At 38.2% G+C, this 20570-nt stretch overlaps 1 protein-coding gene across 8 annotated transcripts in view; it reads left to right on the top strand.

Moving 5' to 3' along the window:
* tnk2b (tyrosine kinase, non-receptor, 2b) overlaps positions 1 to 18562 on the top strand; it is an 81302-nt gene extending 62740 nt beyond the window's left edge. For all 8 annotated transcript variants that reach the window (XM_038278883.1, XM_038278885.1, XM_038278884.1 and 5 more), the window contains 5 exons: positions 91 to 518; positions 908 to 2071; positions 4730 to 4825; positions 13993 to 14123; positions 18489 to 18562. In XM_038278883.1, coding sequence (XP_038134811.1) covers positions 91 to 518; positions 908 to 2071; positions 4730 to 4825; positions 13993 to 14123; positions 18489 to 18492 — 1823 coding nt within the window. In that variant the 3' untranslated portion in view covers positions 18493 to 18562. The remainder of the gene's footprint in view (positions 1 to 90; positions 519 to 907; positions 2072 to 4729; positions 4826 to 13992; positions 14124 to 18488) is intronic.
* Positions 18563 to 20570: the final 2008 nt, after the last annotated feature.

Here is a 20570-nt window from a genome sequence, read left to right as displayed (position 1 = left end):
GGTGTGAGGTGTTCTCTAAGTGGTATTGAAGTTGTTAATTCTGAAACATGATGCAGTAGAATAATGATTGGATTCTGTTTTTATCCTAAGAACCCTGCTATGATCCGGTAACTGAAGAGGAGGACTCCACATCAGCAGCGCTTAGGAGATTATCACTGAGGAAAACTGGCTCACTCAAAGGTCTCAAGCTAAAACCAGCTGCTTGGGTATCTGCAAACAAGCAGAGTGGCAGGACCACGAGCTCAGGCCACACTCCAAGCAGCGATGTGTCCCTCATTGACTTTGGGGAGGATTTCTCAGCCTCACCCTCCCCTTCACCTGTTGTTGAAAATCACAATCCTGTGCTGGCTAAGCTAATGTTGCAAGCGGGCAACATCTTGGACAAAACCCCGCCTGAAAGTCCGTCTAAATGGCTGCCGCGGCCACTTCACCCCACGCCTGTGGTAGACTGGGACGCCCGTCCCCTACCGCCACCTCCTGCCTATGATGATGTAGCTCAAGATGAAGATGACATGGAGGTACGGTAAAAACAAACGGCTTCCATGATTTCAATGAATGTAATCTGATAATAAAAATGAGAAGTTTGAGATGTCACTACCCAAACCGTACCACCCGTTTATTTACGCAGCTATTCATCCTATGGAAGCAAATCGTTACTATATTTTAAATGAAAAAGCATTTTCAGAAATGCTTTTTTTGGATTTATTTCTGTGGATAATCTCTTTCTGTGATCTGTCATTACAGTGGTCCTGCATGCATGTCTGAATTTTCATCTTTCTATTACCTGAACTTCAGAGCATCTTGCCTTCCCAGTCTGCTCTGGAGCTCTACACTGAAAATCTAGTTTGTATTTGCTCAACTATAGCTAATAAAGGTTACTAACTTTCACCTTGTTTTTTCCTTGAAGGTGAGCTCCATCAACAGCTTTGAGCAACAATCTGAATATGAGCAGACGGCTGTCCAGGGAGTCCAAGGAACCAACTCTTCAGAATTAATTGAAAGGGAAGTTCTCATCTTGGATGGAACAGAAAGACCAGTCCTGGAGGACAACCTTTTCCTTTCCGGCAAGCATGGCCACACTGCCTCCCCATCCTTCTCCCAATCTGCAGAGATCTTCCAAGAACTCCAGCAGGAGTGCATGAAGAAGCTCAACGTCCCGCTGGGGGGTGTTGGTCAGCTGTCCCAAATATCAGCCTTCTTTCCTCAGACTACTCGGAGCTCCCAGGAAGACCGTCAGAGCGAGGACAGACCTCAGATCCCCCCACGTGTTCCAATCCCCCCTCGCCCAATAAAAAGGGGCGACTACACATCTGCTCGCTGGTCGAGGGACCTGTCTGTTTCCCCGATGCCAACCGAACCCACGCACAGTGTTTCAACCCTCGAACCACCGCCCCAGATCCCACCCAGGGACCCTCTGTCACAACCGGGCTCCCGGACTCCAAGCCCAAACTGTGCCGTGGTGGGCTCCCTCCAGCAGAGGATCTGCTCCGTCAGCCCCTCCACCCACCAGGCCTTACACTCCCCCTGTTCCACGGCACACACCTACAGCTCCTACCTCTCAACCTCTCCTGGTAAACTCATGCCTACCACACACAGCTTTGCCTCAGACCCCAAATACGCTGCCCCCAAAGTGATCCAAGCCCAGGGTAAGGACAATGCTAGTAGGGGTCCTTGCATCCTGCCCATCGTCCGTGACGGGCAGAAAGTCAGTAGCACGCACTATTACCTCCTGCCAGAGAGGCCGCCTTACCTCGACCGCTTTGAGCGGTTCTTCAAAGAGGCTGAGACCGTCCCCGCTGCCGCTCCTGAGGACAGGCACCTGCGGCAAGCGAACATGGCAACTGTGAGACCAATGGTGGTCACAAACCAGACAGTTCAGGGGCAAGGGCTCGTCCAGCCGGGCGAACTGAAGGCTAATTTCTTCTGCCATAATAACGGCACACCGCGATCAGGGATGAAGACATCAGTTAGTCTCCCTCGCGTGTCTTCAGACGTGTTGACAGGTCCACTGGTCAACTCTCCCTGCAGCAGGACAGAGGAAGGAGGGAACTCTCTGGACAGAGTCCAAAGGGTATGCTCAGATTTTATGATCCTTTTTACCAGCTTGTTTCTCAAACACTTGATTCAAGTGTAAAGTTAGTATTTCATTTGTCTTTGTTCTTCATGTGCTTCCCTGTGATTGATGAGGTGTTTCTGTGCTGGGAGAAGGCTTTTTATAGCAGACCTTATGTTCAGATGAATTTTTCTGTGATTAATTGTTGTAAAGTAAGTCTCTGAGGCTGTCCTCAACCAGATAACCATCTGCTTTTTATCAACGTTTTAATGTTTAAAAAAGAACCTGCTCCTACACAAGAAGTCATTTATTAGTCAGGTTTTGAGTTGGACTAAAATATTAAGTAAAGTTAAATACAAAGAACAGGCCATATCTCATGTAGGGTTCTTTTGACCATTTTCTGAATTTTGTTAAACAAAAGAATTCAATGCAGGGTTTTATATTCTGCTATAACAAAAAAAATAAATAAATAAAAATAGGACAGTTTGCATTTTAAATTAAAAAGAATACTGCTTACTCTTTCTTACAGTTACTCTGACTTCCATTCATATTTTACATATGTTCTGTAAGTTTATATGATCATTGCCATATAAACTGGTTGAAGATGGCCATCATAGAAATTTGGCTTTACAAATCTTTGGCATCAATATATGACAATATGTATAGTGTTTTCTGGCTGCTTCATTCAATGAATCCAAACTATTTCTAATGTTGCTGCAAAAATAAATATAGGAAAGAAAAAAATGCAATTATAACTATGGCTAGGTGATATGTATTAAGAAAAATATTTTGACATTCTTATAGCTGAGTGGCAATATTCAATATTATCTTGATGTTTTTCTTATATAAAAAGCACTTCTGAATCAGCTTTGTCACAAATGTGACTTAGGCACATTTAAAAAAAATATTTTGGACATCTATAAAAGAAATGATTTAGTTAAATATTTGTCAAACTGTTGCTCAAATCTGTTGCTCAAATGAATAAATAAGTAAATAAACATCTGCAGATAAACACAAGAAACAAGTAACAAATAACCTTCTGGGGTCGATAAAAGGAATGTACAATAGATAATCTGGATATAAATGATATAGTATAATCCTAGATCTGTTTTGATAAAAAAAAAAATACATAAAAATTTCAACTCTTAATATATTGCCAAGGTTTAATTTTATTAATGCTATGAGCAACTTAATTTGTATATAATGAAAGTTTTTTAAAAAAGGACTTGCTGTTCTACCAATTTTAAGCTCTGTAGCTCTGCACTGCTAGTAATTACAAATCTTATTTTTAATTAGGTAATTTACCAAGCTAACTTTTAATCATCAACCCATCATGCTTAAAACTAAAGCACCCAGCTGCAGACCAGAGCAAAATCAGTTAGGTGACCTTAGTAGCAAATTAATATCAGCTTCTTGGACTCCATATAGTTACTCTGTGTTTTAGTGTAGTTGGATTCTATAACACTGGTATTTTTACTTGAGGTTTTCATACCCCAATAATGTCACCCAATGGCGTAACGACACAACAATAGGCTTGTAAACAACATTATCTCGGTTCAGGATACGGCAACAGTTTCATAAATCGGACAAGAAGAAACAATTAAGCAATTCTCAGTAGTATATGAACACATCGCACCCGGAAAAATGGTGACTGAGCACCTTGAATGGAACCATTGGTGACAGCGCACCACCACATGATACAGACATCCCAAGTTCCAAAAAACTAATTTCAGGTAGATGCCTACTGCACCATCACATCTGTAAAGAGACGTCCTCGTCTACAGTTGCGTAGGGGACCCACCAGATGTCAGTGATTGGGCCCCTAAGAGGTTGTGGGCCCGTAAACATCTGCTGTCTCTGCTTACCGATATTTACGCCATTGATCTCACGCATGTAGCAAGGAGTGAATAATCTGACTTTAGTTGGTTAATTAGTCTGGCTATCTGCTCTGTTATCTGTCAGCTGCTTGAGAAACATAGCATACGGGGGTTACTTATGGTGGTCTAAAGGTTAGCAAGCAGAGTTTGATTCCTAAGGAGGCTGGAAGCTCATTTAAAATCAACTACTGTTCTTGACCTCCATGGTCTTCATTTTTCAGATTATTATTATTATTTTTTCAATTATAAGTTGATTTTATTAATGACCATAGATGCATTTTCTTTATTCTGGAGGCAGGTGGAAAAAACCAAAGGCGCTCCATTGATCAAGCAGATATGGAGATCTTTGACGATACTACACCAGCTGTGCAGTGAGATTTTAGAACTATATGTAAAATACACAGCAGAGGAGATCAATGTGAGACACAGATGAACTCTAGGTGGTTCATCAATGTTTCTTTTTTGTTTAATTTTGGTGATTGTTGTCATCTATGGGTTTAACTCTAAACCTCTGGCTCCCCATCAAACAACTTCTTCACTGTTATGTTTCTAAAGTTTTTAGTTGATGTGAAATTCAGGCTGATATATTATTGGGACTTGTGGTGCTGCTCAGTGATCGGTGTAGATGCTCAGAGTGAGTCAGTTGTTGGTCTGAACATTTTTGTTAAATATTAATGCGATGTCAATACATTTGATTTCATCAAAAGGAGATGCACTGGTGTTAACACACACACAAAAAAATTAGACCTCAGAATGTTGGCTGTAGATGGACTTTCAAGCTGCTGCTGTTCAATTTCAGGTGCAGGAGGCTGTTCACGGCGTGACGATAGCAGAGTGTCAAACGGCCCTGCAGAACAACAACTGGGATGTCCAGAAAGCTGTGAATTATTTGAAGGTAAGAGCATTTAGTTTGCTGCAGTCTCTGCATAGAATTGTCCTGCTCTTGTGTTCCTCTCTGCAATTGTTTAGTAATGTAGATCAACTAATAGGAATATTTCTGACTCGGATTTCCATTTAAGAAACAATTATTAAACTGTTATGTTCTACATCAGTTAGCATATGTTGCATTACAGAAGCAACATTTTGTGTTCATTTCATAGACAATATTGATTCAAACAAGGTGTTACAAACTTTTCAAAATCCATGAGGGTCGCCTGGTCTTGGTCGCTTTACATTTCAGCTCCTTATTGCAGACACTGCTGTAATTCCAACCACGTGTCTATCATCAAATAGGAGGATTGTCTATTTGCTTAGGCTGGGCATACACTGTATGATATTTTCTATCGTTGTACTCAGCCAGAGCTCAAACTGTACGTTGAAACCACAGGGTTTATGTGTTCACAGCTCATGATGTATGTAGTTGCACTGTATGGCCCAACACCCTGATGCGACCTAACTGCTCACACTGTACGTCCAAAAACCACATGTCAGACTCAGTGCTGAGAGATGACGCTGGTTGGACTCATCAGTCCGAAAGGAAAAAGAACAGCTCCCATTTTTGCACATGCACAGTTAGTGATGTTCGGGTAAATTGGCGTGTAGCTCTGTTTCAACAGCAGGATTTGCTCACAAATACCCCACAAGGGCCGACTAGATTTCAGTCATTTGTAATTTTCTCCTGACCTTAGGATTCCTGATTGGGAGGTGGTCATGAGTGGCTAACCACCCCTCATCACCCCCTGTATACTACACATCGCAGGACTATAATGAGGCTGAAACTCTGCCCGATCAAAAAAATTCTTGCAAGACTGGAAAATTGGCCCAAAAAAGTGTACAGTTTATGCCCGGCCTTACCGGTGTTACAGCATATTCTGTGCTCCATGGGTCACAATACATGTTGAGGTACAAAATCTGGCTTTGGTTTTCTTTGCAACTCACCATGGCTGAGAGTGAGTCACTGCACTTTATGTGATATGGAAAGCCAGACAACAGGATCTGCATCCATGACTTGGTGTCATTAGCTTTTAACAAAATAATAAGTTTATCTCTCTTGTGCTGGTTAACCCCATGTCACAGCAACTAACACAATGTGAAATAAATGGAGAAGGTCAGATTTTTCAACTTCAGCAATATTTCTTTTTACTCTGTCTTTGTGTTGAACCTGCCTATATTTGCAAAAGAAATATATGCTTGAAACGTGTCATTTTTAATCCTTATTTAGTTACTCCTGAACCGACCATTTGACTGGATTAACATGAACATCTAATTCTATAGTTGCCACATTTTTGTTCGATCTGAACATTCCTTAACTTTCATCCTTCTTGTTATGTGCTTAATGTCTTGCTCTTACTAAAGCCGGGCATACACTGTTCGATTTTTGTTCAGTCGTTGCACACAGCTGTAGCTCACAGTTCACAGCTCACAGCTCACGATGCATGTGCCGCCCAACGCTCTGATCCGATGTACCTGCTCACACTACATGTCTAAAAAAACCACATCGGACAAAGCTCCGCAGTGAGATGGCATGACTGGGACTCATCTATCCGGAAGCCAAATGAGTAGAGGAGGAATATGAAGCCGACTAGAGTGAAACGTGCTGCCTTGGCAATTCGTGCAATTTTGTGCTGAAAGCCCTAAAAAGAAAAGGTAACGACGTATTTTGACAAAGATGTGGCTGGGCAAACATGGCTACTACTGTCTGTCAATGTTACAAACAGAACTCATTTCTGCATTTTTAAAATTTTTTTTTTCCTACTTGCTTTGATTCCGTTTTATTTTCCTATATTTTAATCATGTAAAACACTTTGCATTGTCTTTGTACTGAATTGTGCTATACAAATAAATTTGCCTTGCCTTGCCACTGAGCGATTTGCCCAAAACGGCCCACTGTATTTCAAACATGTTTAATTTTCTCCCGACCTTATGATTCCTGATCGGGAGGTGGTCGTGAGAGGCTGATCGCCCCTGGTTGCCCCCCTGTACACTAAACGATGCACGATGCATGATCAGGCTGAAAGTCGGCACGATTGAAAAATTGTCCCGAAAAGGGCAAAAAATCATACAGTGTAAGCCTGGCTTTATTCTCTGCTAATATTAATGAACTGCAGCCATTTACTAGACAAAAATGTTTGCTTTACAATGTTTTCTTACACCTGGAAACTTCCTCTGACTTATTTTGACTAATACTAAAAAAAAAATAACAAAAGTTAAGTATTATTCATTTATAAATTGTTTTTGATTCGAAGACTTCTGTTGTAGCATGTCCCTAAAGCAGTTACGTTAAATATTCTTACTGACTGGAAAGTGCTGATCAAACTGAATGTTGTATGATCTCTGTCACCAACCATTGTCCTGGTATATCACCATGTAGTTACCACAAATCTTTCGAGTTACAGAGGCTCATAAGTGTCAAAACACTATAAAATATAATAGACAAGATAATAAACCAGTTGAGTAGCTGATAAAAGGTTCAAAGTAAGTTTATGTTTTTCTTTTGCTTTCATCTCTTTATAAAATGCAATCTTTACCTCTTATCCCAGTTGGAAAAGAGACAAAGTCGATTCAACTCATTAACCTGTTTATTTTTCCTCCCTTTGGGTTTTCTGTTTTTTTGGGCGGGCTGTTGAACACTTAATCATTTATTGATCTGTGCTTTCCCAGGGCAATATTTTCAACTTTTCTTTATGGTTTTAATGAGAGAGGCAGCTCTAGACATGTCCAAGGTTATGATTGGTTCAAGCAATGCGTTAGGGAGTGTGTGTGATGGAGGGGAAAGAAAAAACAAATTTTTTCTGTTTGTGCATCAATAGCATATAAATGAGCTTGAAGGACAGTCCACACAAAAACTTTACTACAGTAACAATAAATAAAAATACTTTTTTAATGTTACTAGGAAAAACTTTGTAAGAAGAGCTGTCTTCTGACAATCGAAATGAGCTTCAAGCTTATTGGGATGATATGTTACTTACCGTCCTCAGTAGAAGAAAGAAGAGCAAACTTCACCCATCACTACTGAAGACTGCAAGGCAGTTACTTTCATACAAATGTCTTCATGGTAGATTTAATAGGTGTCACCCAAGACAGTGTTTCTAGATAATAGTGTGCAAGTGTGCACACTTATTTTCTCATAGTAGGAGCTTATGTGACACTATCGCTAACCTTCTAATAATTCATAGGGTTTATAGCCAGTTAAAACCAGTTAAAAATCAGTGGGGTATGACTAAAGAAAATCAACAACCAGTAGAGGTCCAGATATTTTTAATTATAATCCGTTACTTTTGAGCATTTAACACTGAAATAAAATGCAGAGAATAAAATGCATCCAAGCTATATATTGAACAGTTTAATAAAAATACAAAAAAAATAGAAAATGTTTCTATTTTAGATTTTATTTTAAATTGTTTTTGAAGTAGAGAACAACAATCTCTCAGTTTGGTGTATGGACAATTTCCTGATTCACTTTTTTTTTTATTTTTTTTTTATAAAACACCTGAACTGACCAAGCTTCTTTCTTTTTTTATGGCTTAATAAGAGCAGTGGGTTTTAGGCTGACCTGCAGGGCTTTAAAACCTGGGTTTGATTGTTGACAAAGCCATTCTAAAGCATATATCAAGGTGCTCATTTTGAGCCTGAATCGATATTTTTGATTATGTTCATAGAGGAAAATTCTTCACAGCAGTAGGTTGAGCCAAACATATTCAAACTGTGCAGCGTCATCTTTGAGCACACCATTTCACTTTTCTTTCACCAGTTCTCTGCAAATTCTTCCAGGAGTCTACACTTTCTCTGCTCTCTTTTACTCATTATCTTCTTCTTCTTTCCCATTGCCCAGCTTGGGCAGTGTGATATGTTATTTAAAAGCTAGCGCCTGCTAGTTTCTTAATAAATGAATGAAAATTGGTTGAGTAAAACACCCAAGCTGCATCAGTTCAAACATCACTCAAAGTAGGTTTTTTATTTTCGAAAATAGTCTTTTTTTGAACAGCAGTAATAAAGACATGCTTGCTTGTTGTGGCTGCTTTGTCATGGTACATTTCGACATGCTGCTATAATTGTGCTTTGGTGCTCGCTATGTCCATAAAACGAACTAGATGGTTGAATTGTGGAGAATCTAAGCTTTCCAACAATGTCCCACATGTCTATATTGGTAAACATTTTACCAGTGTAATTGTCATGCATCCTGAGTTACTATTTGTAAGCGCAGTAAAACAGGTTTTGAGAGGTTAAAGTAGCTAGCGGTAGCAACCCAGACTGACACAGCTTATTGGCTAATTTGTATCACGTACAGCCTGGTGCCGGACGCTCCGGATGGCTTTACCATACAAACAGGGGAAGTGGCACAATTGAATTTAGACAATATTGTCAGACAACATGCAGTAACTTAAAAATATTTAAAATCAGTTTGGGTCCGGATTAGCCTAGAGGTGGGTCCGGATCTGGACATGGAGGCATAAACACCTAATTTTATTTCAGTGTTAAATTCGGTTTAAAGTAACAGATTATAACTACAATGTCTCCAGAACTTTACTGGTTGTTGATTTTCTTTAATCTGACCCCTCTGATTTTTAATTAGTTACCCCTGATATAAAGTTAGAAATGGAAGAGATTTTGGTGCTTTGCACTTTGGATGAGGTAAACTAAGGGTTAAATGTTCAAAATAGTTGTAACTATTATCTGGCTTTGGAGCAGCCCAGAATTTCTGGGTTTGTGAAAATTTGAATAACTAGAAGGAGCTGCCTTATTTATGCTCTTTTTCTGCAGCCAAGTTACTGTAAGGGACCATAAATCAATTGGATTATCACAAATCAAGTCATTAACTAGCAGACTTTTTAAAGAAAGATAAATTATATCAAAAAACAATTTAATAGTTTGAACTAATTGGAATTACTATAATTTTAGTTAGCTTATCATGATTTACTACTATAGGATCCTTCTCTAATTTATTTAATTTTGGTCATGGGCAAGACACTGTCTGGATGGAGTAATGAGTGGGTAACAGTAGAGAAGCTGCAAAGACGTGTTAAACTACAACTCTATTCCACCCTGGGATGTCAGGGTTTTGGAGGATTAATAAATCTGTCCAGATTCCTAGAAAGAAGAGCTGCACCATCCAAAGTGTGATGGCTGCCGTCTCTCCGAATCAGACCAGGTTTTCCCCAAAAAAGATAGCCAATTTACTATATAAAAATATGCTTAAAGTTGCTGTAGTTATTAAAATTAAGTTTTGTTCATTGTTGGAGTTACTATAAGAAAAGAAAGAAATAAATGTTATGATAAGGTTAGCAACACAAATTTGTGTTTGTGAGCATTAACTTTAGTTTTTTTTTTACTCTAATTGAAATGAAGGATAAGAGCAAACTTGAGTAGTGAGGCCTGCCTGATAAGGAAGCTGTAGTGAGACCTCAGCTCAAATGAATATCTGCAAACCTTAACGAACTGAAAAAAAATGTTATAAAGAAGAGTGGAGCCAATTGTTCACCACAGGGAAGAGAGGGATTGATAATTCATGCAGAAAATAATTACTTCAGGTTATTTCTGCGGCTAAACTTGGTTTTGGCTGCCATTGAATCATCTGGTGGAGTATCTTCTGTGACTATTGGAAGTGATAGAAAAGGTTTTTCTGTTATGGCAAGATTGTAAACTATGTTAAGGGACTATTGGATATCTGCAGTTTAGTGCAGTTTTTATTTTTATTTTGTCACTATCACTTTTTTTGTGAATGATGCAAATAAAATTCCAAAACTTGTCAGAAATATCATTATTTTATTATTTATTTAAAATGTTGCATCTTTGTTCATCAGACACACAGACTATGAACCAATTTTACTTTTGCAGTCGAAAGCAAATATTTACATTCACTATATTAAATGGTAAATGGCATGTACTTATATAGCGCCTTTATTCAAGTCAGGAGACTTGACCAAAGCGCTTTACACTACATTCATTCACCCATTCACACATACACTCACACACTGATTGTGTGTATGGTATTAAAGGTATAGAGGTATAGACCATGTTAGAAACACCTTAGTGTTCCTAACATGGTCTTTGTTAAGAACACCCAAATAGAGAGGTTATTTCATAGGATTAAGAGCGGAAAACCTTTGGATGTATTTTTAAGACCTCTCAAAAACATCAGGTCCTTTTATGAAATCGTGAAAAAATCCGTTATTAGCACACAGAAGAACATAAAATTATCTTGGTCCAGATTCCAAAAGCCTAAAGGTTTGTCATGTCATTTATTTTAAACTAACGAATTATAGCAATAGGTATTTAGCTTTTATTTTCTACTGGGGTTTAAAACAATGCTCTACTGTATATTTCTGACCATTTACCATTTACCATATCAAGTATAATTGTTGTTACCTTTAAAATTGGTGTTAAAAAAGGCAGCAGTTCTACATTTTACTCCATTTTTATTTATATACTTTTTTACAATTTTAAAGTTTTATTGTGGATAAAACTGCAAAAAGGACAAGCTACAAGAATATTTCTGCTTGTATGGCAGTTCGGCCCTCCCCGAAAAGGCGATACTGTGTAGAACCAACTTTTGGTCATTCCAGCTGCGGATGGCTTTGATCAGTCTCTATGCTCCATGTCTTCTCAGCAGGCCTTTTGCTCTTTACTGCTCCAGCTTCCTCATATTGAATGCTTTTGGATTTTGAACACCATATACCTCTAACTACAGATTCTCTTTTTGTCTCAGGTCTGGACTTTAACTAGGCCACTCCAACATGTTTAATCGTTCCCATTAAACCAGTATGCTTCGGGTCATTGTCCTGCTGGAGGATGCACCTCCATCCTAGTATCAAATCACAGGCAAACTGAAACAAGTTTTGATCATCAGTTTCCCTCCATTTAGCACCCTCTATTATTAGCTGTCTGGTCCCTCCCACCCCTCAAGCATGAGGCTGCCACCACCATGTTTTACTGTGGGGATGAGGTTCTTAGGATGATGGGATGTTGGTGTCGGTCAGACAGTTTTCTGTGGTGTACAAAAAAGTCTAACTTTTGCACAGTTCAGAACCCCCTCCTCCATACATTTAGATTGTCATCCACATATGTTATGGTGAATTTAAAAAAGGCCTTATTATTTTCAGCACTAAGACTTTTTTCTGGTCACTCTTCCATAAGCCCCAGGTTAAAAGGAATGTGCAGCTTATTGTGGTCCTACAGTATAGACAGATCCCCCAGTCTGTACTGTGGAACTCTGCAGCCCCTTAGGGCTACCTTTTGTCTCTGTGCTGCATATCTCATAAATGCCCTCCTCAAACAGTCTGTGAGTTTTTTGAGACAGCCAAAGGCCGAGCGGTCAATCCGTAGGATTCCCAGGGGGGCGCTTCATTGATCGACTCGCCGGTACCAAGGAAAGTAAATGACAGTAGAACCTTGGTGCTACTTGCTCTAAATCAATCTGTCTCTTTAAGAGACTGAAATGGCAATTTGGGAGTAAACATTTGACAAGAAAGTCCTCTGAATAGCTTACAGTAGACCCCCCCCCCCCCATAGCACAGCTTCTCCCTATCAAAGGTGCAGAATGGAGAATATAGGCAAGGTGTTGATCAGCAAGCAAAAATTAAGAGAAACAGACTAGGAGGGGTTGAAGAAATATGGCAAAAAAATAAAGAAAGGGGTTAGTGGAAGATGCAGCCATACGTGCTTATCTCACAGATACTTTTCAAGAACACGGACAATGCTAGCTTAATCATAAAACTAGTGTAATAAAAAAGATAAAGAATTACAGTATTCATGTCTAATGACTGAGACAAGGTATCAATTAAGACTACATTATGTAGTGCTCTACTGCGGCGCTTATAGTAGTAGTAGTATTGGTGCTGTACACTGCTATTAGTTTGGTTTTTCTGGGGGTTTTTTTATGTCAAAATGTTGAGTTGAACTTTATTTTTTAAAATAACGCAGTGGATTTTTTTCTTCGACTCAAAATTTTTTATGTTACATTGTTTTTCTACTTCTAATTATTTGCACCATGTACTGAAAAAAAACTATCTAGAAATAAGTAAAAATGTCTTAAATTAAGTGTATTTCTCCTGAATTTAAGTAGGTAAATGTCATAGTTTGCCAATGGAGTGAGTATTTTTACTCTTAAAATAAGATAATTAGATAATGTGCACTTGAAATAAGACCATGCAATTTTGTTTTCTTATTCTAAGTGTAAATTATCTTGTTCCATTGGCAAAATGTCTCTTTTACCTCCTCAATCAAAGAACAAATGCACTTATTTAAAGAAAAAATGACTTATCTAGATTTCGATTTTTTTCCAGTGTGACCATAAAGAACTGACAATATTAAATTTGTTTTTGCCATGTTATTTTATATTTGAAAGACTGAGCCAGTCTTTTCCCTTTAACTACCAGGCTGAAAAGATTTCCCTCTCCACTCCTTAGAACATCCCTCTCTTGGTGGATTTGTTGTGGAACCAATCAATCTGAAGATGATGCATCAAATGGTTATGATCCTACCCTGACTTGTGTTTCTTCATAGTTTTGTCTCACTTGTTTGAAGAGCTCCTTGGTCCTCATGGTTTGAGGCCTCTTGACTAGTGCTCCTGAAACTTTTGCGCAGGTGTGTTTATACAGATAGATCACATGACACAGGTCAGGTTGACTTTATTTAATCAGCACTGTGACTTTTAAAGGTCATTGCTTTTAGCAGATTTGTCAGAGCTCATAATATTCATAATTTACTTCTTTAACTTCACCAAATCAGTCTATTATGTACAGATTTGGTACATTGCTGAAAATTGAAAACCAGGTTAGAATAAAAGACAATGGGTAAAAAGTAAAAGAGCTTAAATATTTTTGAAAGTCACTGTGGTCGACTTTGGGAGTTGAGTACGACGACTCTTTAGGATGGTGACTAGTTGGTTTCCCCAGAGATGAGATGTTTTATTAAATAATGTGTGCATCAAACTCTGAACAAAGGTAAAAGATATGGCAAATATGCCATGAAGCTGGAACAACAATGCGAAACGAGTAGTGTATTGACTGAATGGGCTGAAAGCGGAATCGGAGAGGAAGGAGCCTGAATTACTTTGCACATTTACTCAGGTTGTTTTAAAACTAGTAAGAAAAAAATATTTCTGTTTTTTCTGCCTCTCTGCAGGTGGAGCAGTTGTTCTGTTTGGGTCTGAGGAGCAGGTCCGAATGCCTAAAGCTGCTGGAGATGTGTGACTGGAACTTGGAGGAGGCCTGCACTCAGATTTTACAAGATTATGGATCCAAAACTAGACAAAGGTGACAATTCTAAATAGTTTTTTTCATTTTCTTTTGGTAAAATGTCGAATATTTGGACTTCTAAGTAAATCTTAACTGACACATGACCTCCAATCTAGATTATCTACAGTAGCAGCCATTCAAAATGTCCCTTCCCAGTCAAACGCCAGCCAAATGACAGCACACTTCCCTTCAACCCCCAGAGAAATCCCCTCAAACTTCCAGCCACTGGAGTGACCCCCTCTTGCATACTTTTTTTACTCTGACTCCACCCTTTCACTGAATTACAGGGTCTGATCAGGAGATGACGTGTCTGTTTAGATCTTAATGCTCACAAATCATGACAGAAAGAATATTTAATACAAATATTGATGTTTAAAAAGGAATTGAAGGGGATTAGCCAAAGATCAGCCAAGGGCCTATCAAGGAAAGGGGGGAAATTTTGAATGGCTACTACTGTAATTATTACATAGACATAAAAATGTTGCTGTAATGGTAATGTCATTTGAATATTTAAGAAACTTCTGAATCTTTATTTATGGTTTATTCTGCTGTCGCAACGCTTGTTTTGCTATACCGTTGCTAAAAAAAATGCAATGTACCTCTTAGCTGAGTTGCTTCAGGTTCTAGTTACAATTCTTTTTTGCTTTCCACATCTACATAGCATTGTCAGGCAGAAACATGATGCAATGTTACTGTGACTGTTGTGTTCTGTTAATGAGGCTCAAGCTCATATCTGGCTGGCATGCAGAAATCTTAAAAGAAATTGTAAAAGTTTGTATTTTTTCCGTATTTTGATTTCTATTATCTGGTAAACTGCTCTGTTTTAACAGTGCTATAATTAGAGAGGGCGTCTGAGTGTGTGTTCTTGGGCAGCAGTGTAATGTAGAAACAGAACCAGTGTAAACTGGAGGATGTAGTCGGTAATAAGCTCACTCATCATTGGTCTTATTGCTTTGAAACAACCGGGCCAATTACAGTGATGCATGATGACAGCGGCGGCACACATTGAGTGAGGCCTCAGCTGTGCCCTGTCTGGTCTTCTAAAGGGAGCAGCACAACCTGCAAAGGCAAACATTGTGACTGGGTTTCTGTTTCACTTGCATACGTTGTCTTACAAACCTAGTGTCTTCTGAAAACTTCTCCTCATAAAGTCATGGCACAGCCTCAGAATGCTTAGAGCAGTACATTTTAACTGTCAGAGTGAGTTCTTGCCATTTTTTCTTTGCATAAAAGCTGTACAACATTAATTTGAAATTTCTAGTTCTCATTTTGATTTGGTCTGGCCTTTGTTTAATTCCTTCTAAGACATGGTTTCACTTTGATCCAAACACGTAATTGTTGCACTGGCTCTATGTTTTGTTTCATTCTCCTGTTAGAAGGTAAACCTCGTCTGAAATCCAAGTCTTAATTCTTTGCAACAGCTACTTTTTGTCCTTCAAGGCAAAGTATGCATTTTATTTAGCTTCATTAACCGTATCATTAGCTCTGGCCCCCTTTTTCTCTTGTCTTCCCCACAGCATGATGCTGCCATTACAGTTTCACAGCAGGAATTACAGTTTCACAGCAGGAATCAGGATGATGTGTAGTTTTTGTCTTTAACTTCACATAACATTTTGTTAGAGAGTGAAAAGTTCAGTTTTATTCTTATCTAATAAACAGTAAGCAACTTGCAGCTCTCCCACAAAGCCATTAAGATCTGTGAGGTGCAGAACTTATACTGTTCTCACTAGAGCTGCGGATCTCTGTAGCTCCTCCAAAGTAATCTTGGGTCTCCTGGCTGCTTCACATTAATAACTTCTTTGCCCCGCCTGTTAGTTCAGGTTAACATATCTTGGTAGTCATGTCTTATTTGTTTTATTTTTAGAAGATAGATTAAGCACCGTTAAGAAAAGATTAAGAAGCCCATCCCTTCCTTATGCTGTCTGCTAGATTATTTATTCTTCTTGCTGTTGGTTGTTTTCTAATCATAAAAATCTTACACCAATTTAATAATTTTCATCTATTGTCTCGTATTGATCCATCATATTGAATCGTAATCAAATATTTGTGTCGTTTATTGTTATCAGTAATTATAAAGACGCTATCTTTAACAACTCCAAAAATAAGTGAATTATGAAAAAAAAATTTCTATCCCTCTACTTTTTAATCTAATTTTTTTCTCATTGGAGGATTGACAGATTGGAAGATTAGATATATAGTGTTACTGTGGGATATTTAGTTTTATAAATTGTTCTTCTTCATGTAAATGGTGTTGAGAAGAGACCTGTTTTTAAATATGTATATTTTTAAGAGCAGTGTTGCTGACATTTACTTATGAAAGTGCTTAAAGAGTCACGAGGAGTCTTTTTTTTCTAAATCATTTTTATCGTCATCACGATGGTACCACTAAATATCCTGATAAGTTTTCGCCATATCCCCAAGCTCTACTCTAAAGTTTATATAAGATGCCTGAAGACTTTTGCAAGGCAAAATGTTTTTTTCCTTTCAATGCATCTGTTTAATGCAACAAAATAAAAGACTTTAGTATTTTGTTCAGAATATATATCTGGGTAAATGTCAATTGCTGCCAGTTTAGGATCAGAAGCAAATAAAATTCCCGGTGAAAGCTCAGCAGATACTGATTACCCTGTATGTAAATAAATCATCTTCATTGACCTCTCCACAGTCAGTAGATCTGTTTAATTCCTGGGTGAATAAGTGTGCATTGACCCGTCTAAAAGTGAGAATCCATTGTCCAAATCAGTTCCATGCCGGTAGAGACGTATATTGAACGGTTGGAACCGACTAAAAACAGCACGGCAGGATGATTTCAGAGGGACGTGGCCTCACATGCCATTTAATGCCACATGCAATGGCCAAGGCAGCTTCGATGGATAGCTGCTTAATGCTGCTTCCATCAGCCTACTGAGGCCCTACATAGCTGGTGTTAAAGTTTTAATTTTTTTATGCCTTAAGTTTTTTTTCTGATTAAACAACAGAAAGCAGTGCAAAGATGAAGGAAAGCTTACATGTTCTTTTCTTACAAACAGAACGTTTACATTCAGTATTCATTTATAAACCAGCAGTCAGGTCAGGCAGATTTTGTTTTATTTTTATTCAAAATGTATTTTCAAAATTGAAAATTAATCAAGATATGTTGATTTTGCTTAATTGACAAGCAATGTAATAGCAGAATTGGTCAGAAAAACAACACTGAGGTTTGATGTAACTCTTGAGAAACTACAGACAGCTGATGTTTTGGTTGAAGATCCATCAACAGAACAGTTGGTCGTTGCACATCTGGCATTTAGGAGAGTGAAAAAGAAAGCATTTGTAGAAAGAACCTCAAAAATGTTTTCCATAAGCTGCTCAATGGAGACAGCAGAAGAATTTGAAAATAGCTCTAATTAGATGTGAACATTTTTGGAGAGTCCAGTAAAAGAAAACCTCTTTGGTGGAGCAATATCCACAGCTGTGTTTGGAAAGCTTTTAGTTTTTGTTTGTTTTTTTGCAAAGAACTAAGTTGTGTATTGAGTAGTTTTGAAAGAAATAGACTATTAAACAATTGAGGCCTACACCAAGGGTTACCTTCTAGCTGGAGATTAACCATAAACATAGAACCAGCATAATGGTTTCCACGGGGTTGTCCATCTTAATTCCTCAATAACTAAGATGAGTTTTTCCTCTCTACTGTCGCTACAAGCATGCTTAGTGTGAGGGATTGCCTTTGAGTCAATGAGTCGATGCAATCAACTGGTTTTCCTTAGAAAACTTTTAATCAATTTGACTGGATGATCCGGTTGAATTGTAAAGTGCCTTAAGATGACATGTTGTGAATTGGCGCTATAGAAATAAACTACATTGAAATTGAATTGAGCTATTGTCTGGTAGTTTTCTCATTTGCTCCTGATCCATTAGAGGTGACCTAATGGTATCTCTTCAGAAAGATCCAATTTAGTGTATAGTTTCCTAGATCTTAACCATTCTTTTGACAGTTTAGTGTTGAGGAGGAACTTATTGGACTGAAGACTAGAGCTGGAAAAAGGGATTTAGATGAAAGCTATTTTAGAATGGTCAAATCAAAGTCCAAATTGAAATCTAATTAAGGAACTATGGTGAGAAGTAAAAATTACTACCCAGATGCTCAGGTTTTAGTCTGTTTTTTTTTAAATAAAGATCAAGAAAGGATTTCAGTGTCTGACTGTCCAAAGCAAGGAGAGACCAGCAGGGTTGCATCTTATTTATACGAAATTGGGATTGAAAGTTTTAAAGGTCTCATCTGACCTTTAAAAAATGCAAATATCCAGGAAAACCAGATAGACGTCATTGAAGGTTATTACACAGGCTGTGACATTTCACTTCATAAAGACCCCAATCTCATATTAAGCTTCTTTATATTTGCAGATGATGACAGGAATCTGATGGGAGTGAGCTTCGATTGGACTTTCATGGTGAGCAAATCAGCATTCAGAAGATTTCGGAGTCAAGAGCAGAAGAGGACAGCACAAACAGCTGAACTTAATATGATCATATTGGTCATAACCAAGGACACCGAAATGGAAAACAAAAGAAAAGTCTTTTTGTCGTGGTTTGACTTTCATGTGAAGGTTATGTTTTCGTTGCACTTAGTTACGGAGACCTTGTATCTGACCGTCTGGCAGACAGGGAGAAAATGACTGAAAGAAAGATGCCCTTCTTAACTAAAATGATTTGCTTAAAAAAAAAGGAAAGAAAAATGGTGTAATAATGTTCTCAGAGCGCAGAGTCAGCACAAAGTCCTGCACCGTGCAATGTGCATACATTTCATCAAAGGTGAGCATCATCTGCTGGCAGCTGGATCACCACATCTACGGAGTTGTTTTGAAAAAAGCACAATAAACCAACTGTTTAATTGGCTGGTGTGGCAGTATTGTAGGGGAAATATCTAATTTAGTCTGTTTTTAAGTGGGGAAAAGATGTTTTTGAGAGTTATGTGCTGCTAAAAGTTGAGAAGGATTGCAGTTACAAAGAGAGAAAACCTCAGAAGCAAGGCAATCGTAATGCAGTGCTTCGCTCTCTGTGCTTAGAAGCACAAATGAAACCAGGCTTACAGGAAATAATGACTAACTTAAAAAAAACAAAACACCAAACTGTTGTAAAAAGAGGATAAATTGAAAGGATAAACAATTTTTCTATGAGGAGAGGTACATACTGTCAGTACAGACTGTAATTGGATTTCTTTTTCCAAAAGGATTGTATAATACAGGTTTTGTGACTGTCTGAAAAACCCACTATAAGTCATGCACTTTGTGAAATATTGACGAAAACCGCAGGTACAACCTCTCCTTACTTCTTCACAGTAAGCACTTTGCCCTCAGAGAACTCCTATGCATCAGCTGAAAACTTCAATCAGTGCCGTTTTCTGCATTCAACCAGACCATGTTGGCAGCTAATAACAGCAAAGAAGTGAAATTTTGCTTCATAATCATCACTTCCTCCCAGTGCCGTGATCCTTTCAGTCTGCAGCATTATGGGGAACTCATTTCCTTCTGGAAGGACAAGATGGCGCACTGTGGGTTGTGACAAAAGCCTTGTTCCCCGTCTACATTATCAATGTGGATAGAAATTTCCTATTACAGAAAAAACTGCTGAAGTTTGGGCTAAAAATAATGGATGGATAAGAAAACGCCTTCCTTATAATTAAACTAAAACAGGATATTTTTCAAATTGTTAGATGAGGTCCTTTTAAAAAGTTTTAAGTAGTTCATCTTAACTACAGTAAATGCATATTTTTTTGTATTTATTTGCTATATTATTTAGATTAATGGGTTCAGTAGGGCATGTCTGGGTGAGAGTGAGATCAAAGTAGGCGTCTATCATTGATAAACAGCTCATGACAAAACATTTATTCTAATGTTCTTTAATGAACCCCTAAAACTGTGTTCGATTTAGGCCATTATTCATGCACAATTCAATCACTGTTGTTTTTGGAAATAAAGGGGGGAGGAGTCTGCTGCCGAAGATCTTCTGAGTGAAACATGAACATTTTGCTCGGATAAATATTTTAGAAAAAAAAGACTGGACGACTATTAAGAAAATAGCTTTTGTTCATTCAAGTCTTTGCTTTATACACCTTTTTTTTTTTTTTAACCAGTCACCCAGCTGCAGACCCATTGCCTGTTCATGCGCTGTTTGTTTTCACACCAAGCTGCTGAAGATTTGGACTGAAGTGAACCTTGTGATGTTTTGAATTCTCAAAAAGCCGTCTCCTATTAATGTGTCAGCAGACGGATTATTTCAGTGTAGATTCTTGTTTTATTCCTCCCACCAGATTTATTTCTGCTGAAGTGTTTTATTTAAGTCATTTATCTTAATTCTGCTGTTTTTCCTCCAACATGTCATCTCTCTGTGTTTTGTGTTTCCGTGTAGATCTGAAAGCCTACTGTAAAGTTGGTCTCCATTGTTTCTCTGTTTTTCATGATAATGGAAGCGAAGTTGCCGAATTTA

The sequence above is a fragment of the Cyprinodon tularosa genome, unplaced genomic scaffold (genome assembly GCF_016077235.1).
Source record: "Cyprinodon tularosa strain WSP-4 unplaced genomic scaffold, ASM1607723v1 ctg145, whole genome shotgun sequence".
In the NCBI taxonomy this organism is placed as follows: Eukaryota; Metazoa; Chordata; class Actinopteri; order Cyprinodontiformes; family Cyprinodontidae; genus Cyprinodon; species Cyprinodon tularosa.
This window is presented reverse-complemented; position numbering and strand designations above follow the sequence as displayed.